The sequence below is a fragment of the Enhydra lutris genome, unplaced genomic scaffold (genome assembly GCF_002288905.1).
Source record: "Enhydra lutris kenyoni isolate GAN:26980312 unplaced genomic scaffold, ASM228890v2 scaffoldscaffold29, whole genome shotgun sequence".
Taxonomy (NCBI): Eukaryota; Metazoa; Chordata; class Mammalia; order Carnivora; family Mustelidae; genus Enhydra; species Enhydra lutris.
The window spans coordinates 22,787,382-22,804,439 of record NW_019154113.1 but is presented as its reverse complement, the minus strand read 5'-3'; the positions used below and the strand labels follow the sequence as shown (position 1 = coordinate 22,804,439).

The 17,058-nt window shown below is 52.3% G+C and overlaps 1 protein-coding gene across 1 annotated transcript in view; it reads right to left on the bottom strand.

Moving 5' to 3' along the window:
- Positions 1 to 5,719: 5,719 nt before the first annotated feature.
- The window catches only part of LOC111152533 (iron responsive element binding protein 2), a 42,282-nt gene continuing 30,943 nt past the window's right edge, over positions 5,720 to 17,058 (bottom strand). Inside the window, exons 15-22 of the mRNA XM_022511020.1 lie at positions 16,455 to 16,611; positions 15,826 to 15,950; positions 13,828 to 13,932; positions 13,589 to 13,731; positions 11,400 to 11,547; positions 11,191 to 11,313; positions 9,240 to 9,425; positions 5,720 to 8,534 (exon numbers count right to left, since the gene is read on the bottom strand). Coding sequence (XP_022366728.1) covers positions 8,424 to 8,534; positions 9,240 to 9,425; positions 11,191 to 11,313; positions 11,400 to 11,547; positions 13,589 to 13,731; positions 13,828 to 13,932; positions 15,826 to 15,950; positions 16,455 to 16,611 — 1,098 coding nt within the window. The 3' untranslated portion in view covers positions 5,720 to 8,423. The remainder of the gene's footprint in view (positions 8,535 to 9,239; positions 9,426 to 11,190; positions 11,314 to 11,399; positions 11,548 to 13,588; positions 13,732 to 13,827; positions 13,933 to 15,825; positions 15,951 to 16,454; positions 16,612 to 17,058) is intronic.

The following is a 17,058-nucleotide window of genomic DNA, read 5'->3' as shown; positions in this document are numbered from 1 at the left end:
TGCCTGGTTTACACGGATACATACATCTGTCCAAACTTGAAACTTAAGGATAAGATCTGTGAATCTTACTCCTTGTAAATTTAACCTTAAAAAAAAAAAAAAAAAAAGTCCCTGTGAGAGACTGGCAAGGACAAGGGGCTGGGGGTGTGTGGGGTTTTAGGACCTTCTCGGAGCTCCCCAGATCACACTATGCCCATGAACGTCTAATCACTTCAGATCTATGAAAGCCAGAGCTCACCTCACTCCAGTGAGGAGACGGGGATAAAATTCAGAGAGGCACACTGGGGCTCTCCCATAGGATACCCTCCCCGCCACAGCCCCAAGTCTATGCCTGATGACTCAAGTGATGACAAGAATTTTAGCCTAGGGACTTCTGGGTGCACAGCTCAAGCCATGATCCTGGGGTCCTGGGATCAAGTCCCACATCGGGCTCCTTGCTCAGCAGAGAGCCTGCTTCTCCTTCTGCCCACCACTCCCCTGCTTGTACTCTCTCTCCGTGTCAAATAAATAAAATCTTAAAAAAAAAAAAAGAATACTAGCCTAAAATGCCATTCTCCTCCCCCTCCCGGTCTTCCTATAGATCCTCTTTCCAAAGTGACTTCTCTCCCTCGGAAGCCTGCAGCCAGCTGCTCCCGCCACGGGCCAGTTTCTACCACCTGTCATAGTCACTGCGTTCTTGCCAATCACTTTCCATGTTTACTTTCTGACCAGAGTATTTGCTTTCTAGGCTTGTTCACTAAGATGTTGTGACAAAGCCTGAATGGGGTTTCAAAACATAATCCTTGCACCCGAAACTTGTGGGAACCAACATATCCTATCACACTGTATTTGGGCTTTAAGACTTCACAGAAAATTTTAACATTCCTTCTGGAGATTTATAAACTGATATAAGGCCAGGAGTAAGAATACTTGAAGTTCAAAATACTTGAAAGGTTTAAACCCAACATGAATTGGATTCACAGTTTTTCAACTCCTAAACATTAAGGATGTCAGAGTAATTCTGAATTTGATATGAATTACAAACCCTTAAAGATAAAAGGAACCTAGCTGTCTCCCTTCCAGCCTAGAAAATGTTCCCAGACCTTCGTCCAATGGGGCTGGCACCACTGAAGGAGAGGGAAGCAGTGTTGGCAGCTCTCGCCATCAAAAGACGAATTGGTACAAAAAGGAGCTGAGCCGATCCGGTGTGTTTTACCACAATAAAAAACCCCGAGGGCAGAAAGTCGCTCTGCTGCGAGAAACAAAGCGTCATCAATCCCAGCAGCACGGCTGAGCCTCGGAAAGGGCGCACTGGTCACATCTCTGCTAAGTAGGGGTTGGACAGGTCCACCCTGAGAGTCCCTGGCACCTCGGACTTCCTATGCTTCTACGGTTCTTTCTTTCCGAGCTGAAAATTGCCTTTCTTTGTACACAAGGACTCAAATGATAACACTAACGGCACTGACCGTCAGCTCCTCAAAGTCAGTGAGCACAAGGAAAGAGACACTTCATCAGTGGTGTGTGCCCTGATGTCTGCGGTGTGTGGAGGGACAAGGAAGAGAATCCAAATTCCGGAGGAGGTCGGGCTACACTTGAGGCAGGAGGGCTTTACCAAGCGACTGAGAAAGCATCCAGGGAGCAGACGTTCTCCAACCCCACACGCGGCCGGTGAATACCACATACTTTGTCCCCACACACGGCCGGTGAATACCACATACTTTGTCCCCACACACGGCCGGTGAATACCACATACTTTGTCCCCACACGCGGCCGGTGAATACCACATACTTTGTCCCCACACGCGGCCGGTGAATACCACATAATTTGTCCCACACCCGGGGGTTTGGACTTTCAACCCTGCACTGTGTGGAGATAGCCTGGTGGAAACGCAGTTAGTTATTCTGAGTTCTCCCCGCTCCGGGCCAGATGGACAAAGTCTAGTTAGACTCGACTCAGGACGCCCTGCACAGTGCCCTTCTCCCGAGATTCCCCTGCTCTGACCTCGCCTGGTGCAGAGAGGGGTTATGCCCAGGGAACATCGGTGACCCCTGTGCCCAGCCCAGGGCCCCACAGTGGGCGGCTGGGGGCTCTGGAGGTCCTCCTGCTGGAGCACGGGGTGGGGGGGAGTGGGGTGCTCCAGGACCCCAGAGGCAGGAAAATAAGGAGGTGGGGGCTCATGGGTCAGGGGGCTGCAGCCCCGAGACCGCGTCCCAACCCACGGCCGCCCCTCCGCCCAGTCGCCACGGGAGAGTCGGGGGCCGGGGCGCATGGGTCAGGGGGCTGCGGCCCGGACCCCGTCCCCACCCACGGCCGCCCCTCCGCCCGGTCCCCAGGCCACTGCGGGAGAGTAGCACCACAGGCCCCCCGGTGCACCCCCAGTGCTGTCGGGGCGGTCCCCGCTCTCCCCTGCCGGCTCACCCGCAGCGACTTGTGATGCCGAGGCGACACGGCTCTCCAGCGGCTCTCGATCCTGCCGCGGCCCCAGCCAGCCAGAGCCCGCGAACCTCGACTTCTGATTGGCCTCTCGCTAACCCGCGCCGCCAATCAGCGTACAGTACTGGCGGGCGAGGCTGGGCCGCGGCCGACCCGCCCCGGCCGGCAGGATCGGCTCCTGATTGGCTTTCCGCAGCCCCGCCCCGCCCCCCCCCCGGTGGTCCCTCCACTCAGAATCCGCTATCTCCACGTAATTGGGCTTCTTGTTTCTGATTGGCTCTTCGCGAACCCGCCCCGCCCGCTCCAGAAGGCCCCCCGCAGTTGGGTCAGTCCCCGCGGCGGCTCCGCCCGCTGCTTCCCCCGGATTCAGCACCTCCCAATGCCGCCGGAGCTTGGTCCCCGGGGCCGCCTTCGCCCGCGAGGCCCGAAGAGGCTGGGCCCACACGCCTCTGCCGCGCCTGGCTACCCCACCCCCGGCTCGGCCCGGGCTGCAGCTCCGAGCGGCCCCTCGCTCCCAGGCCCGCGGGCGGAGCAGCACCCGGGGGCCGGGGGCGCCAGGGCGGCCGGGGGGCCCTCCACTGCAGGAAACCGCCGGGTGCGCGCCGGGCGGGGGTCCCCGGGGTCGGGGGGCCAGGCAGGACTTCCCGGCGAGCCGGAGCTGACCCACGACGCGGTGTCCGTGGTTCTGTCGATGCCCCTCCGTCCCCCTGCAGGTACACGACCCCCCGCGGTACAGCAGTCCCTCCCCTTGCAGGTATACGACCCCCCGCGGGTACAGCAGCCCCTCCCCCTGCAGGTACAGGAACCCCCCGCCCCGCCGCGGGTACAGCACCCACCCCCCCATATCACCCCCACCCCCGACACCTGGAGGTTCCCCAAGCCCCTGTCAACCTGGCCTCCTGGTCCAGTCAGCTTAGTTCTCTCGACTCTCATCTCTGAGGAGCAGGGCTGTATTTTCAGGTCCTGGGGGTTTTCTTGTCTGGAAATCCCTTCAGGGTGTCAAGAGCAAATTTCATTCCCATTTCCCACAACCCAAATCTGACTCCTACTGGCCTCTTAAGGGCTTCAGCTTACTGTTGCCCGGAGGGCTCCTGACTTCCCTCCAGGGTGGGTTTCTCTACTCCCTGCTCTTCTCCCGCTAAGAGCGGGTGGGATGTAGACAGCCTGGAAATGGTGAGATGAAGAGGCAGGGTTAGGAGGTCCATAGGCCCCTTTCCGCCCACAGTGCCTTCTTCACACAGACTGTTCCGTAACCTGCCCTTTCATTTTTAAGTAATCTCTACCCCCGGTGTGAAGCTCGAACTTAGAGGGGCTGGAGACCAGAGAGGCAGGAAAACAAGGAGGCACAGGTGAGGGGGCTACAGCTCGTGCACTCCATCCCCACCCACAGCTGCCCCTCTGCTGGGGTCCCCACTGGAGAGTCGGAGGCGGGGGTGCATGGGTCAGGGGGCTGCTACCCCAGCCACTGGCCCCACCCACAGCCCCCCTCCCCAGGGGAATACCGTGCTTCTAGGACTGAGCCAGCCTTTCATTTGAAATGCTCAGCTCGGTCTTCAATAATATCCTCACACATACATCTTTTGTGCTTTTCTAATTATGTCCCTAAGAGACACTGCTCAGTCACAGGACTGAGTCCACGAGAATGAACTTTTCTAAGGCTTGTAGCACACGCTGGATTATGTCTTTCCTCAAAACGCCAATACTGGATATCCTAATGAAAAAAGCACCAATCTGGTAAGAAAGGTCATACCACTGTGGGATTAAGAGTTGTTTTCCGTCCCCACCTGGCCACCTGGGACACAGAGCTGGTTCTCAGAGCTCAGTGACGCACCCCTGTAGGAAAAGGAGCCGGACCCCTTGCAGCTGAGCCGGTGAGCTCGCCTGCCACACGGGACGCCCCGTCTGCGCACTCCTGCAGCTCCTGCAGCAGCTTAGAAGGCTCAAAACTCAGTGACGACGTCATTGTCACCATACATGCAAATTCTGTGGGGACCGGACAGGTGTAAGAGCTGTTTCAATTTCGAAATCACACTAAACACAAGCTTTTTTAGTCTGGTGTTTTGGAAAATGGATCAGACAACTCACATCAGATCAAAACAAATGGGCTGCGGCCCACGTCTTTCATAACTAAAACCCCAAACTGGCCTCAAGTGAGAGCTGGAGCCACACGTCAGGACGGATGGTACTGCCGGATGCCGGTGTTCTCCCGGCCCCGCCAGCACGAGCCTCCGGAACACACACTTCACAGAACACGAAACTGCAATCTTCAGAAAATTCTTAATACTGTACCAGCCTTGGTTTACGAATAGCAGATTTTCTTCAAGTTGATTAACTAATCTCTACCCTGAATGCGGGATGTGAACTCACGACCCTGCGACCCAGGTGCCTCCTATTCCGACTGAGCCAGCCAGGCGCCCCCATGAACACCAATTTTCGCAAACTTTCACTGCTCGCTCAGGTTGCTGTTAAGAGTGGTACAAAGGGCAGCTCCTGCTCGATCACACAACACCGCTCCAGAATGGAGACCCCTGGCCCGACTGCCAGCTCTGGCCGACTAACGAGCGGCCAGTGGAAGGAGGCGGCAGCTGATCCCAACGTTAAGAGACTCAGGAAAACACAGCGTCTCCATCCTGCCTCCTCAAGAAAAAGCCACTTCCTCCTGTAACACACAGCTGACAGCACGAGGCCAGTTCAGTACCAGAGACTGACTGGAACGTACATCACCCGCACACGGAGACCGTGGAATGGACGTTACGTGCAGCGCAGCTGTGGAAGGACCGGCTCCCTCACTGAACCGGAATGCAATGTGTGGGTGCACCAGGATGCTTCCAGACTCACAAATGAGGGGGAACCACGACAAGGAGGTAACTGTAGAAGCGACATTTCCGGCACGACGTGAAGTCTATTTAACCGTCCAAACGCAGCTAAGGACAGGAATGCCTGGCTCAGAAGTCCGTCCCCATCTAAAGAATGTTCAGGAAAAGGCAGCCCAGCTGGCTAGTGTCTGGACCAGGGATCCTCCTTTGGGTGAGACAATAGTCTTTTCAACTGTCAAATGGGATTCCACGGACCTGAGAACCTGCTGGGACACCGCTTGCATGGAGTTCGACTTTGCTCACCCTTCCAACGGGACTGCCCCACCTGGGATGAAGGGCCCACAGTCACCCTGGTTTCCATTCCCACTGGCCCCAGACTAGCAAGGGGGACAGGGATGACCACGGCTCTTTCTGGCAGTCATGTCGGGAATGGCTAACCTCTCAACACTTGCGTAAGTGTCCTTGAAGAGAAATTTCTGGATGCTGTCCTATCTCTTTTTAAGTTACGGTGTTTTATTTTCAATCCACCACAAAGTATTTTATAGCAAGAGATATGTGATAATACAATTTTCTTTATTAAAAATAATTTACAGCGTCAATAACATATACACAATTGTCATCAACTGAACTTTGCCTCCAATATATTTTTATACAATACTTAACATTATTGAACTTAAAACTGTTACACTGTTTTGTTGGCTTTAAATAATAGACAATGATTTATAGTTACTTGAGATACATGGTTTCGTAGCCATATATTATTTGTAAAATTGATAGAAACATCGGCACTATCACACTTCAGGGGAAAAAGCCCAAGTCCGCCTGCTCCCGCCTTTGTTCCTCCAAATCAACATCCAGTATCTGAGCACCTCTCCTACACCTAAAGGCAAAGACAGGTGTCTTTCACTACCACCACATACAACTGTCAGTCCCATCGCGTCTCCACATCCTGTCACCCGCCACCAAGAAGGCGGACGCGCTCCTCCTGTGAACAGCCACGGCGATGGGGATGCCCTCGCGGTCAGAAACTGACCACCACTGTCGCCATGGACACTCTCAGCTGTAATGCTGCTACTCCACAGGGGGACGGAAGCCCCAGTCGTCTCCTTGTGCAGGGACAGCGATGCTGAAGGCAGCAGACATAGCCGCAGCAGGCGGCATCATTTTCTTAAGATGAGAAGAATGCTACCGTTGGTAACACCTCTGAAGTTGCAACTGAACTACAAAACTCACTTGCTTTGCTCGTGTGCCTACTATACTTCCTTTCCACAGTATTGTGCATCTTTTTCAACACCCAATGACCCAGACAGAGTCAATGAAATGAAAGCCAGAGATGTTACCTCTGCACACAGAGCGCTCGGCCCGAGGCGGGAGCGGACGGCACCCACTAGGGCGCACAGCCAAACTCCTCTGACACCAGCCGTGGCCAAGCTCTCTGCTCCACTGTCTCCGTTGTGCAGGAGCCAGAGGCCGGCATGTCCTGGTGCTGGACCAGGGACAGGGACCGCACCGGCCCAGCCTCCTGGCCTGGCTGTTTGGAGCCGACACCCATGGCCACGGATGACACAGACGTGTCCCCAGGCAGACGGTCTGGAGCCACCACCTCTGCCAAGCATGCAACAGGGATGTTACCATTCGACTCGCGACTCTTCTAATTCATGTTTTCATGTGAATTAAACATACGCAGGACAGATACACAGGCGTAACAACACATCAAAAACACAGCGTGAAAGTACCACAGAAAAAAGAGTCCAAACAATTTGAAAGAAGGGAAATCATGTTCTCAGACTCCAGTCCACGTGATTGTCTGAACACAGACTTGCAGACGACTTCCAGAAGACAGAGCCCATGTGTGCGCTTCTGTGCGGAGCTCTCAGCGGTCCACACCCCCGGCGCCGGTGGTTCCGGCCACGATCCAGCAGCACAATCCTCCCTCCGGTGTGACGTGGGCTGGCCACGCTGCCGCAGACCGGCTGGGTCAGAGGAAGCTCTCCACATGGACGAAAATCTCTATAACTAACCTTTTGGCTGCTAAGTTTAATTTCTTAATTTAAAAAAAGGCATGGGACCTTCTCGAATTAATTTCCCAACCTTTTTCTTAACATTTGCCAAACATCTTGTTGACAGAACACTTGCTGCGGTGAGTAGACATGTGTGTGGAGAAAGTAGCTTTCCGGACAGCGACAATCTCTGTTTTATCCTGATAGCTTTGGTTAAAATAAAAACGTAATTAATAGAAACATGCATCCCAGGTAAAATAAGGATTCAAAGTGACAGAAAACCAATTTTAAATAATTAAGAAATAACTAACATTTAAAAAATGCTTCAAGTTGAGCAGCAACCACATAATTTAGGGTGGGTGATTTAAAAGTCTAGAGGAAATCATTGTAGCATTTAATGATTCAGTTCTCTTTAGCAACTAGAAAAGAGTGGAATTTTGGTTAATGATACCTAAAATAATAGGTTATAGGAAGCAACATCAAGTGAGCAAAATGATCGAATCCCACTGCCAGAACACCATTTGAGGCTGACGGGAGCTAATTACTGAACACGATGGGACACGTGTGTTCACACACCCAAGCCCCGTGTCCGCGTGTGGAGGGACCTGGGCCCAACGGGACACGAGGACTGTGTTTGGGGGAGCGCTGAGCCCCCGCAGTTAGACGGCCACTAGGATCACCCCAGCTTCTATTATAAACTGTGAATGTTGACCATGTCCAGCTCAGGTCTGAAAGTCCATTTGTAAATCAGATTCCAACTGCCACAATTTTAGAGTCTGATTCGGCTTCTCGATTCCAACCTGCTAGTCTTAAACCAACAAACAGTAGTACACAGTTTACAGGTGCGAAACTAAACAACTTCAGGAAGGTTATTCATGTAAGAATCTTCAACACAAGTTCAAATTCTGTCTTTATTTACAAAATGGTCTGATAAAATGCCCCCGTACTTAGAGGCCTCTCCCACAGCACACCTCACACGTTGATTTGAGCATGGTTAATAGCACCATTCGTATATTATTTAAAATCAGAAAGATTTCATTTCAGTCCCTACGGTGATTCATAACCATTTACACCCGTGGTGAGATCGGTGAGCGCACAGGACCGTCTGCAGCGGCAGGCGGGGAGCCCCGGGTCCAGCACAAAAGGCTTTCCTCGCAGCTACCAGTTCTGAAAGGGTGTCCGTGTGGAGTGGAGACTATGAGAATTTTCGTGCCACGAAGTTTAACAGTCCCCCGTGTTTGTACAGCGCCACCTCCACGTCACTCTCAAACGAAGCACTCACGCTGAACACCTTCCCAGTGCTCGTCTTGAAACAAACAGAAACATCTCACGTGAGCGGGAGCATCTCCGAGGCCCCAGTTCAGAGCCTCTGTCTCCAGGCCCCATGCCACCACCTGCCAGACTCTGCGAGGCCCTCCTCCCGCCGTATCTAAGCATCGCTACCTCTCGACCAGCCTCCACCCCTAGCGCAGAGCCCAACGCAGGTCTCGAGCTCACGACCCTGAGATCACGACCTGAGTGGAGATCAAGAGCCGGACGCCCCTTCCTCCCCATTTCTAAATGACAAGTCCCGCATCACCTACGACACTCACCCAAGCGCAGCAGACTCTGACCAGGTAGGGAAGTTCCACCCAGTGCCCATGTCCACTTTGTACCAACCGGTCAGTGTGTGGACATCGGCTACCCTACCCTGCGCTCCTCCCAGGCCTCCCCTGCAAATGTGTGCGGGCTGCATTCAAATCCCATCAGGCCGGAAGCAGCGGGCAGCCAGGGAAAGGCCGCGGCCGCGCGAGCGGGGAGCCCACGTGTCGTCTTGCTCCCGGGACCGAGTGTCGAGCGCGCTCTGCGTTTCCTCAGGCTCCCAGCTGCATTAATACGGCTTCACGGGAATTAAGCCACAGCGCACGTGCACTAACTCGCGCAGGGGTGCCGCTGACGAGCACCCTTTCTCCTCGGTTTACACCCAGCTGAGTACACGGGACACACCCACAGACGAGAATCGAAGAGATACCTTCATAGTTAACGTAACTCCAGGAGACAGCTCTTCGGGAAATGCTAGAGAAAACGTTTCTCTGCCGGAGAGGCCCAAGGAATCTGCATTCTCTCCCGGAAGGAACTGCAGTGGCGCTATGCCAATTCCAATCAAATGATCTTTGTGAATTTTTTCGTAACTTTCAGCCAAAACAGCTTTCACACCCTGTAACAAATGTGCATTTTATTTCTTCCAGTCAGCTCTTCAAAGTTGCTTTATCGGACCATTTTCAAGGGAAAAATTCTACTTGTGGCCCCTTCTATAAAACTTCTTAACCTAAGAGCATATGGTCCGTGCTGTATCAGGGTACTACAGATGACTTCTCTGTGTTTTCAGGCAGCTCCCCAGCTGCTTCTACCCGCCCCTGCGCCCTGCAGGGCTGAGGCCAGCAATGCCAGCCGGGTAAAAGACCCCCATGGGGCGTGGCGGCCTGCCTCCAACAGGGCTCAGGAGGGTCTGGGATCCTGGCAGACCCACACACCCATAGCAGCCCTCTCCCTTGCCCTGCCACAGGAACACAGACAGAGAAGTGCGTCCCGCAGCAGCAGAGGAAATAGGAGACGTGGGTTCTGCACAGATTGGGAAGCTAAGCGACCCTGAGCAGACATCCAACGACAGAAACCGTCAAGTGAATGTAGAGAGTGACACCAGAGCAACAGCAAATCCTTGTTCTCTGGAGAAAACAAGCCAGAGAAGCTCCAGACCCACGTTTCTTAACTGTCCCTACTGTCCTCCTACGGAGCCTTTCCCGGACATTCTCCTCCAGCCACATCTTCCCCCTGCTGCCCGCCCTGCCATTTTAATGCCACACAGACCGTGCACCTGCTCAAGTACCACGTGTGCATCTGTACTCTGTACGGAAAGAGAGGGGCACGCTGTTAGCACCCAGCAGTCAGTCCTCGGCCCTGGGAGCTCCATGGCCCAAGGTGAATGGAGAGAATGGGTGCCCTGGACCGAGGAGGTGCCAGGCACAGGGGAGGCGGCAGGGGAGGACATCATCGGAAACCAGCAAAAACTGCAGGTCTGCGTCGTGGGAAGTTCGTGCAGACACAGACACGTGGGGTGCTCCCAGCCGGTCAGGAGGGTTCCCGTCCGCTCGACCACATAAGGCCCATCGACAGACAAACCAGCGACGCCCCCAGCTTGCAGCAGTGCTTCAATGTCTGACTAGACAGCGACTTAGGACCAAAGCCTCCTACTTGTCTGTTTTAGACAAAATTCGAGAAGAAAGGGAAGCTGTACCTGTAATTAATATTCTGGAGATAATTACTACCTCAGAAGACAAGAGAATCTGGCTTGTTCCTGCAGCTCCTCTGAGCACTCAGTTCTGGGGGAGACCAGAGACTCAAGGAACGCGGAGTGTGCACGATCACCACAGCTAGGAGGGGTGCTGGCCGCCCGCTCCGTCCGAGCACTCCTGAGCGAGCGCAGGCAGAGAGCACACAGCGTGGGTCCTGACAACCCTCCCCAGTAGCACCTGCCCCCAATTCAGCAAGGATGCGGGTGCAAGATGTGCCTTCCCAGCAGGTGGCCAGGAACCATTACCTCCATCTCGGCCCACCTCTGAGTCCGTGAACCCCCAAAAGAGAAAGTGAAGGGCGGGGGCAGGGGCAAGTAAAACTCTCAGTGGGCAGCAGAATCAGCATTCCAGAGGGTCCATTTAAGACTGGGGCCTCCTTTCCCTCCACTGTACGGATTTCTTCAAGTGGGACCAAATCTAACCGGAGAGCAAATCTAACCCGGAGTACTAGAACGCAACTAGATCAGTACAAAATATTACACGTGATTCCCTAAAAAAAAGACCCACCAATATGAGTTCCAATTCAGCATAAAAATCCAAACAAGCAACATAAACTCTGACAGAATGTTACTGACAAAAAGGAAACATTTAAACATCAATTTTAAGAAGATAAAATTGAAGCATCAGTACCAGCAGATACGGCCCTTTGGCAGCCCAGTCTCTGGAATTTCCAGAACCGTATTTCTTCCCTGCCAAGATGATCAGGGGGACACCTTCCTTCTGGTACAGCTCGGCCGCCTCAAACACGTCAAGCTGTGGAATGAAAGCAAACAGGAGCATCTTCAGCACAAACCCAGGTCCAGGCAGCGACTGCCCAAACGCTCTGTGCGCAGACTTACCGTCTGTCCCGACGGGAAATGAATTGTTTTGGGAGCTGGTTTCCCAAGGAACTTATTAAACAGCTTGATATTCGCGAACGTGCCTCTTGTCATCACGGCGTCGTTGCCTCTGCGGGCCCCGTAGGAGTTGAACTCGCGAGGAGTAAGGCTGCGAGGAAGTCGTGAAGCTGGTTTCATCAGATGGAAAACCTCCACATGGTACTGGACCCTAAAACTCACTCAAAAGTACTCTCTTTATAACGGAAAATTCCACACACATACAAACGTGGAGAAAACAGTGAATGCCCAGCTGCCTGTTTATTCTGGAATTACCCCCAGGAGACAATTCTGAAGCAAACTCAGGTAACATATTTCTCTAAAACCTACGAACTAAAAAAATACTACCTAGATAGGGGGAAAAAAAAAATCACAATTTCTTCCCATCAGACAGCCGATCAACAATGGGATCAATCATTCCTCCAAGAAGCACCGGTTGTCTGTACAGGCTTCCCTGATGTCTGAGGACAGAGCACCCCTAGGCAACCTTTCCTCAGTCAAAACAGCATAAAGGGAAGAGTTTCCACCCCTTTCCAGAAATTCACATTGTGCCCCTTGGCTTTTACCAAAACCCTATGCAACACCAGGACCCTCCTTCAATTTCTTTCAGTCAGCGCGACCATGAAAGCGTGGCGCGAGGTGACCTGGCCCACAGGTCACCAGTCCCAGCGCCAGGAACGGCGGCTGACACCGTAACCTGGGCGGGAGGGTGCTCATCACCGCTGGCCTGGTCACAACACACGCGACCTCTGAGGGCCCAACAAGCGAGCACAAGTGACAATCAGGAACCAACGCTGACCAGTCTCTACTTTGGTCTTTTCCGCAAAGGCAGCAAGTTCTCTAAACCTGTATGTTTAAGTGGCTTACTTCAGGGCAAGCCTGAAGAGGGGTTTTAAGGACTCAAAACACATCCTGACTGATGAGAACTGAGAGATCCGTCCTCACACGTCAGAACCCATACGGCAGTTACCCGCTTGAGAAGCGCGGGGACGGTTTCTGGCGGGTGCTAGGTCACGGTTACGACCACGATGAAAACCATGACCAGAAAGACTTTCTTTCTCACCACTACAAATAAAAGCCCCGTGTGTGACAGATTTATTCTCATCGAGTTATAAGACAAGGAATTGCTATTAGCAACTTCTACCAAAAAGGGTTTTAAATTCATACCAGACTACTGTTAACCAGAGAAAAAATTCAAACACGAATTCCACAATAGCACTGCTGCCACCGTGAGCAGAGCCTGGCGGCACTGTCGCACGTGCGACCACGCCGCTGGGCCCTGAGCGATCTCGGTGGAAGGGCGTCACTTGGAAAACGCCCCCCAAGTCCGTCTCTGCTGTCCACGCAGCTCTGTAACAGAGCAACTCCACACTACCAATCACGCAGACACGAGGTCAGAGCTTTCTAGGTTTGGAGTTCTAACTCCCACATCAATCATGATTACATCATGTTCTAAGTTTTAGGCTCAATGGGCGGAAATTCATCGTCTTCTGATGGACACAGACCAAGCGTGGTCTCACATACGCACTGTAGTCCACAAAACACACATTTAAATTCTGCCCTCCAACGACAGCAGGAACCATCAGGCTTCACTGGGTAGGTCAAACAAAGCTAACTTTTCAATACAGTTGCATTGAAAAAGAAAAGAAAAGCTTGTTTCCAATCTATGAAGGGCTCAATTTAAAACAGCAATTTCCATTTCTAAAGTTATAGGCAAAAGCAGGTACTACGGGTACCCTAGTCACTGCCTACGGCAGATGCAGCAGTGACCAGACCTCCCCGGTGACGGCAGCCCGTACAGCCGAACCCCAACCCACACAGGGTACGGGTGCCAACCCAGCACGCCGTCGACAATCTGGGTAGAACTTCGGACTCCCCAGAACTGAATACCCTTGTGCTGACCAGAATGCTTCCCCAGAACTTCCAGTCGGCTAACCCTGTTCTGTGACCTACACGAGACCTCCTCTGACAAGTCAGCCAGAAAAAAGAAAATGCTGAGAACGTCCCAAGAAGAAAAAATACGCTTACAGCCCTAGACCGTGTTTATCAGGACAAATCTGAGCGTAGGTTGGTCCAAGCCGTTCACATTCATGCTGCTCAAGGGTCCAACAGTTTACTGGGCAGGGAGCGTGACCGGGGCCCCGTGCACCTACCCTCTGTTCGTCAAGTACTTGGCAGCGGCGCTGCTCCTGGCGATGCTCCCCGCGGGCGATATGTGGTCTGTGGTGACCGCGTCCCCCAGAAACAGGAGGACGTGCGCGTTTTCAATGGGCTGCAGGGCACCTGGCTCTTTGGTCTACAAGGTAGAAACCGTGAAAGGCTTTCACCCTTCCTGAAGTTTTTTTTAGTTACTAACAACCTCGAAAAGATCAAAGAGGGAAACCACACTTACAAGCTTATCAAAAAATGAAGGACATCTGATGTACGTGGACTTCAAGTCCCAAGGAAACAGCACTGAGTCCGGTGCCTCCAGGGAATTCCAACGCTTGTTTCCCATCTGTGAAAAAGATAAAATGGAGTCAGAAAAAAGAGGCTTGTGAAAATGTTCAAGGGAATTAAAAAGTCCTCACATTAAAGGACCCAAAAACAGGCCTTCTTCACTGGGAAAGGAAGACAGCACATTCTAGAACACTAGGACATTGCTGGGACAAAATAAATCAAGATTTGCTCATGCAACTCCAGCACACTGGATTTTCATGAATATACTGAGATTAAGTTTTAATATAAACTGAGCATAAAAGACTTTTAAAAATCCAATGAAAGGGTCAAGGGTTTAGAAGAGCAACCCACGTGGCTACAAAGAGGTCGTGCTGTGGGCCGCACTGCTCACTTTCAGGAGCGGGGCTGAGAGAAAACCCTCTGCTGAGGTCAGTGTGCGCGCCCCGACACAGTCCTCCCTCACACTCCACGCCAAGTCTCACCCCGGCTCCACACCGCCACCAAGACCCACAGTCCACGCCACAGCCACCTCGCGCACAGAACGGCTCAAACCAACTGGCCCGACTCTGTGTGTCCTTCTTCTATTTGAATTTAATTTTTCAAATTTTATTTTAAATAGATTCCACACTCAGCATGGGGCTGAAACTCACGACCCTGAGACGAATACTCCCACACACGACCGACCACACGGGCTGGGCACCCCTGCTCCCGTCCTTCCCGCCCAGGCTTCCCCCACCACCCCCTCCACGTGGAGACAGAGCCTAGCACGCCTCTGTGTGCGGCCTCAAGGAGGCTCCCTGTCCCTTCCTTCAGGACTCCATGTATTCACGGCCTAAACCTCCTCTGGGCCATCAATCCCCACGTCTCCCCAACACTGGCTCCCGGCACGGCCCCCACTCCCCGTGCACCAGCCACCCCGGTGCCCTCATCAAGGGTCCCTGCGTGAGGCCTTCATACGTTCCCTCTGCCCGGAAAGCCCTACTCTGGTCCAGATGTACGGAAACTTCTTTACCTCCTACAAAACCGGGCTCAACGCACATCCTGCTTCCGACAGCCTCCGTAAATCTCCTCCTCAGACTGTGGTCATCGGCTCTCTCGACCTGCTCTGTCTCCACAGCGCCTACCACATCTCAGCGTGTTGTGTAATTTACGTCACAATTCTGTCTACAGCTCACTGCCTGCCTCTCCCCATCAGGGTTTGGTTTTTGTTCACGGATATATCCTAAAACACTGAGCAGAGCACCCTACACGTAGCAGGCGCTCGACAAACACTTGCTCAATGAACACCTCTGCTACCCTCATATTATGTTCTCAGTTTTGTTTCAGAAACTGCGAATAAATGTATTTGCTCATAGGTGCACAGAAACCTCTCGGGAAAGATGCGTGAGCAAGGGACGTGCCTGACGGCCTCTGGGGAGGTAAGGCAGGGAGACAGGGGCAGGAGGGTCACGCCATGCTCGCTCTTACTTCTAGACTTTCAACCATCTCAACAGGAATAACAAACAAGGGCTATTTCTATGAATTCTGCCCGCATTCAGGATGCTTGCTACATATTTCTAGTAAGTCATCAAGGTCATTTTTTTCTCCCTAAAGATTATATCTGAGCGAAGGAGTGAGTGAGAGAGCACAAGCAGGGGGAGGGGCAGAGGGAGAAGCAGATTCCCACCGAGCAGAGAGCCTGATGCGGGACTCGATCCCAGGACCCCGAGGATCATGACCTGAGCTGAAGGCAGACGTTTTACCGGCTGAACCACCCAGGTGCTCCTAAGATTGGTTTTAAATACTCTAAGCTATTCTCCTAGATTATTACAGATTCCAAATACAACATGATTATCATTTATTATACACTGTATCAAAATAACGTGATTTTAATTTTTATTAAGTTCAGAAAGACACAGGAGATCAACAGTGCCCTTTATTGAAACACCTCAGAAACAAGTGAGCCTCTTACCTCCATTTTCTCTTTCAGTGCTTTAAACATGGACGGTGTAACGCGCTCTTCCTCCGTCTGCTGGACCTCCTCTCTGGTGGGCCAGATGTCCTGCAGGTAAACACTCTTGCCAGTAGCATCAGTGCCTGGAGAAAACATTGTGACATCAAAGTTAGTATAAAAAGTAATTCCTTCCAGGGGCCCCTGGGGGGCTCAGTGCGTTCGTTAAGCCTCTGCCTTCGGCTCAGGTCATGATCGTGCAGTCCTGGGATCGAGCCCTGCATTGGGCTCCCCGTACGGTGGGGAGTCTGCTTGTCCCCCTGCCTCTGCCCCTGCTGGTGCTCTCTCTCTCAGATAAATAAAATCTTTAAAAAAAAAAAAAAAAATTCCCTGAAGGTATTCACATCTTTTCAAAAACCTGTCCCAGAAACCAAGTAAACCAACACCAGACTGTGGCGGGCATAAGCAGCTAAAAAAACGAAGCCATTGTACATCTATATTCTTCATATGAATACAGAGATGAATAACTAAAGGATAAGGTTTCCTGAAATAATTCAAAGAATAGACGGTCTAAGAAGCATTTCAGAAATACAACAAGTTCTGGAGCGCAGAGTGTGTGTGGGTTTGCCTGTGTAATGACAGAAAGATACCTAGAGGCTCCGTCTGGAAGTCTATGTTCACCGTGCCCGCTATGGCGTAAGCCACCACCAAGGGTGGGGAGGCAAGGTAATTGGCACGAACACAATCACAGAGACGACCTTCAAAATTCTTGTTTCCGGATAAAACTCCACAAGTAACCAAATCACCCTGAAAAAAAAAATACACGAATATACATTCAAGAAATGGTATGAATTTGGATAATCATATACACGCAGCCTCAGATATCCCACACCTGAGGGCAAGACAGCTGAAGAGCAGAACACCGGTTATTAGACACAGAACCACCAAACCCCATGAACAAATTAGTTCACTATCTTATTCAGGGATTATTTCAAGGATCTAAAAATGATTCTTCCAATCGTTTTAAGACTTACTCTTCCCAAGAGGGGCAAGGACTACAGAAATATGAATGTGCCCACATTCAGCAACAGAACACGCGGTTAAGAAAGTCCGCGTAGCGTCCTGCTGACGCGCACACGGTTAAGAAAGCCGGCGTAGCGTCCTGCTGGCGCGCACACGGTTAAGAAAGCCCGCGTAGCGTCCTGCTGGCGCGCACACGGTTAAGAAAGCCCGCGTAGCGTCCTGCTGGCGCGC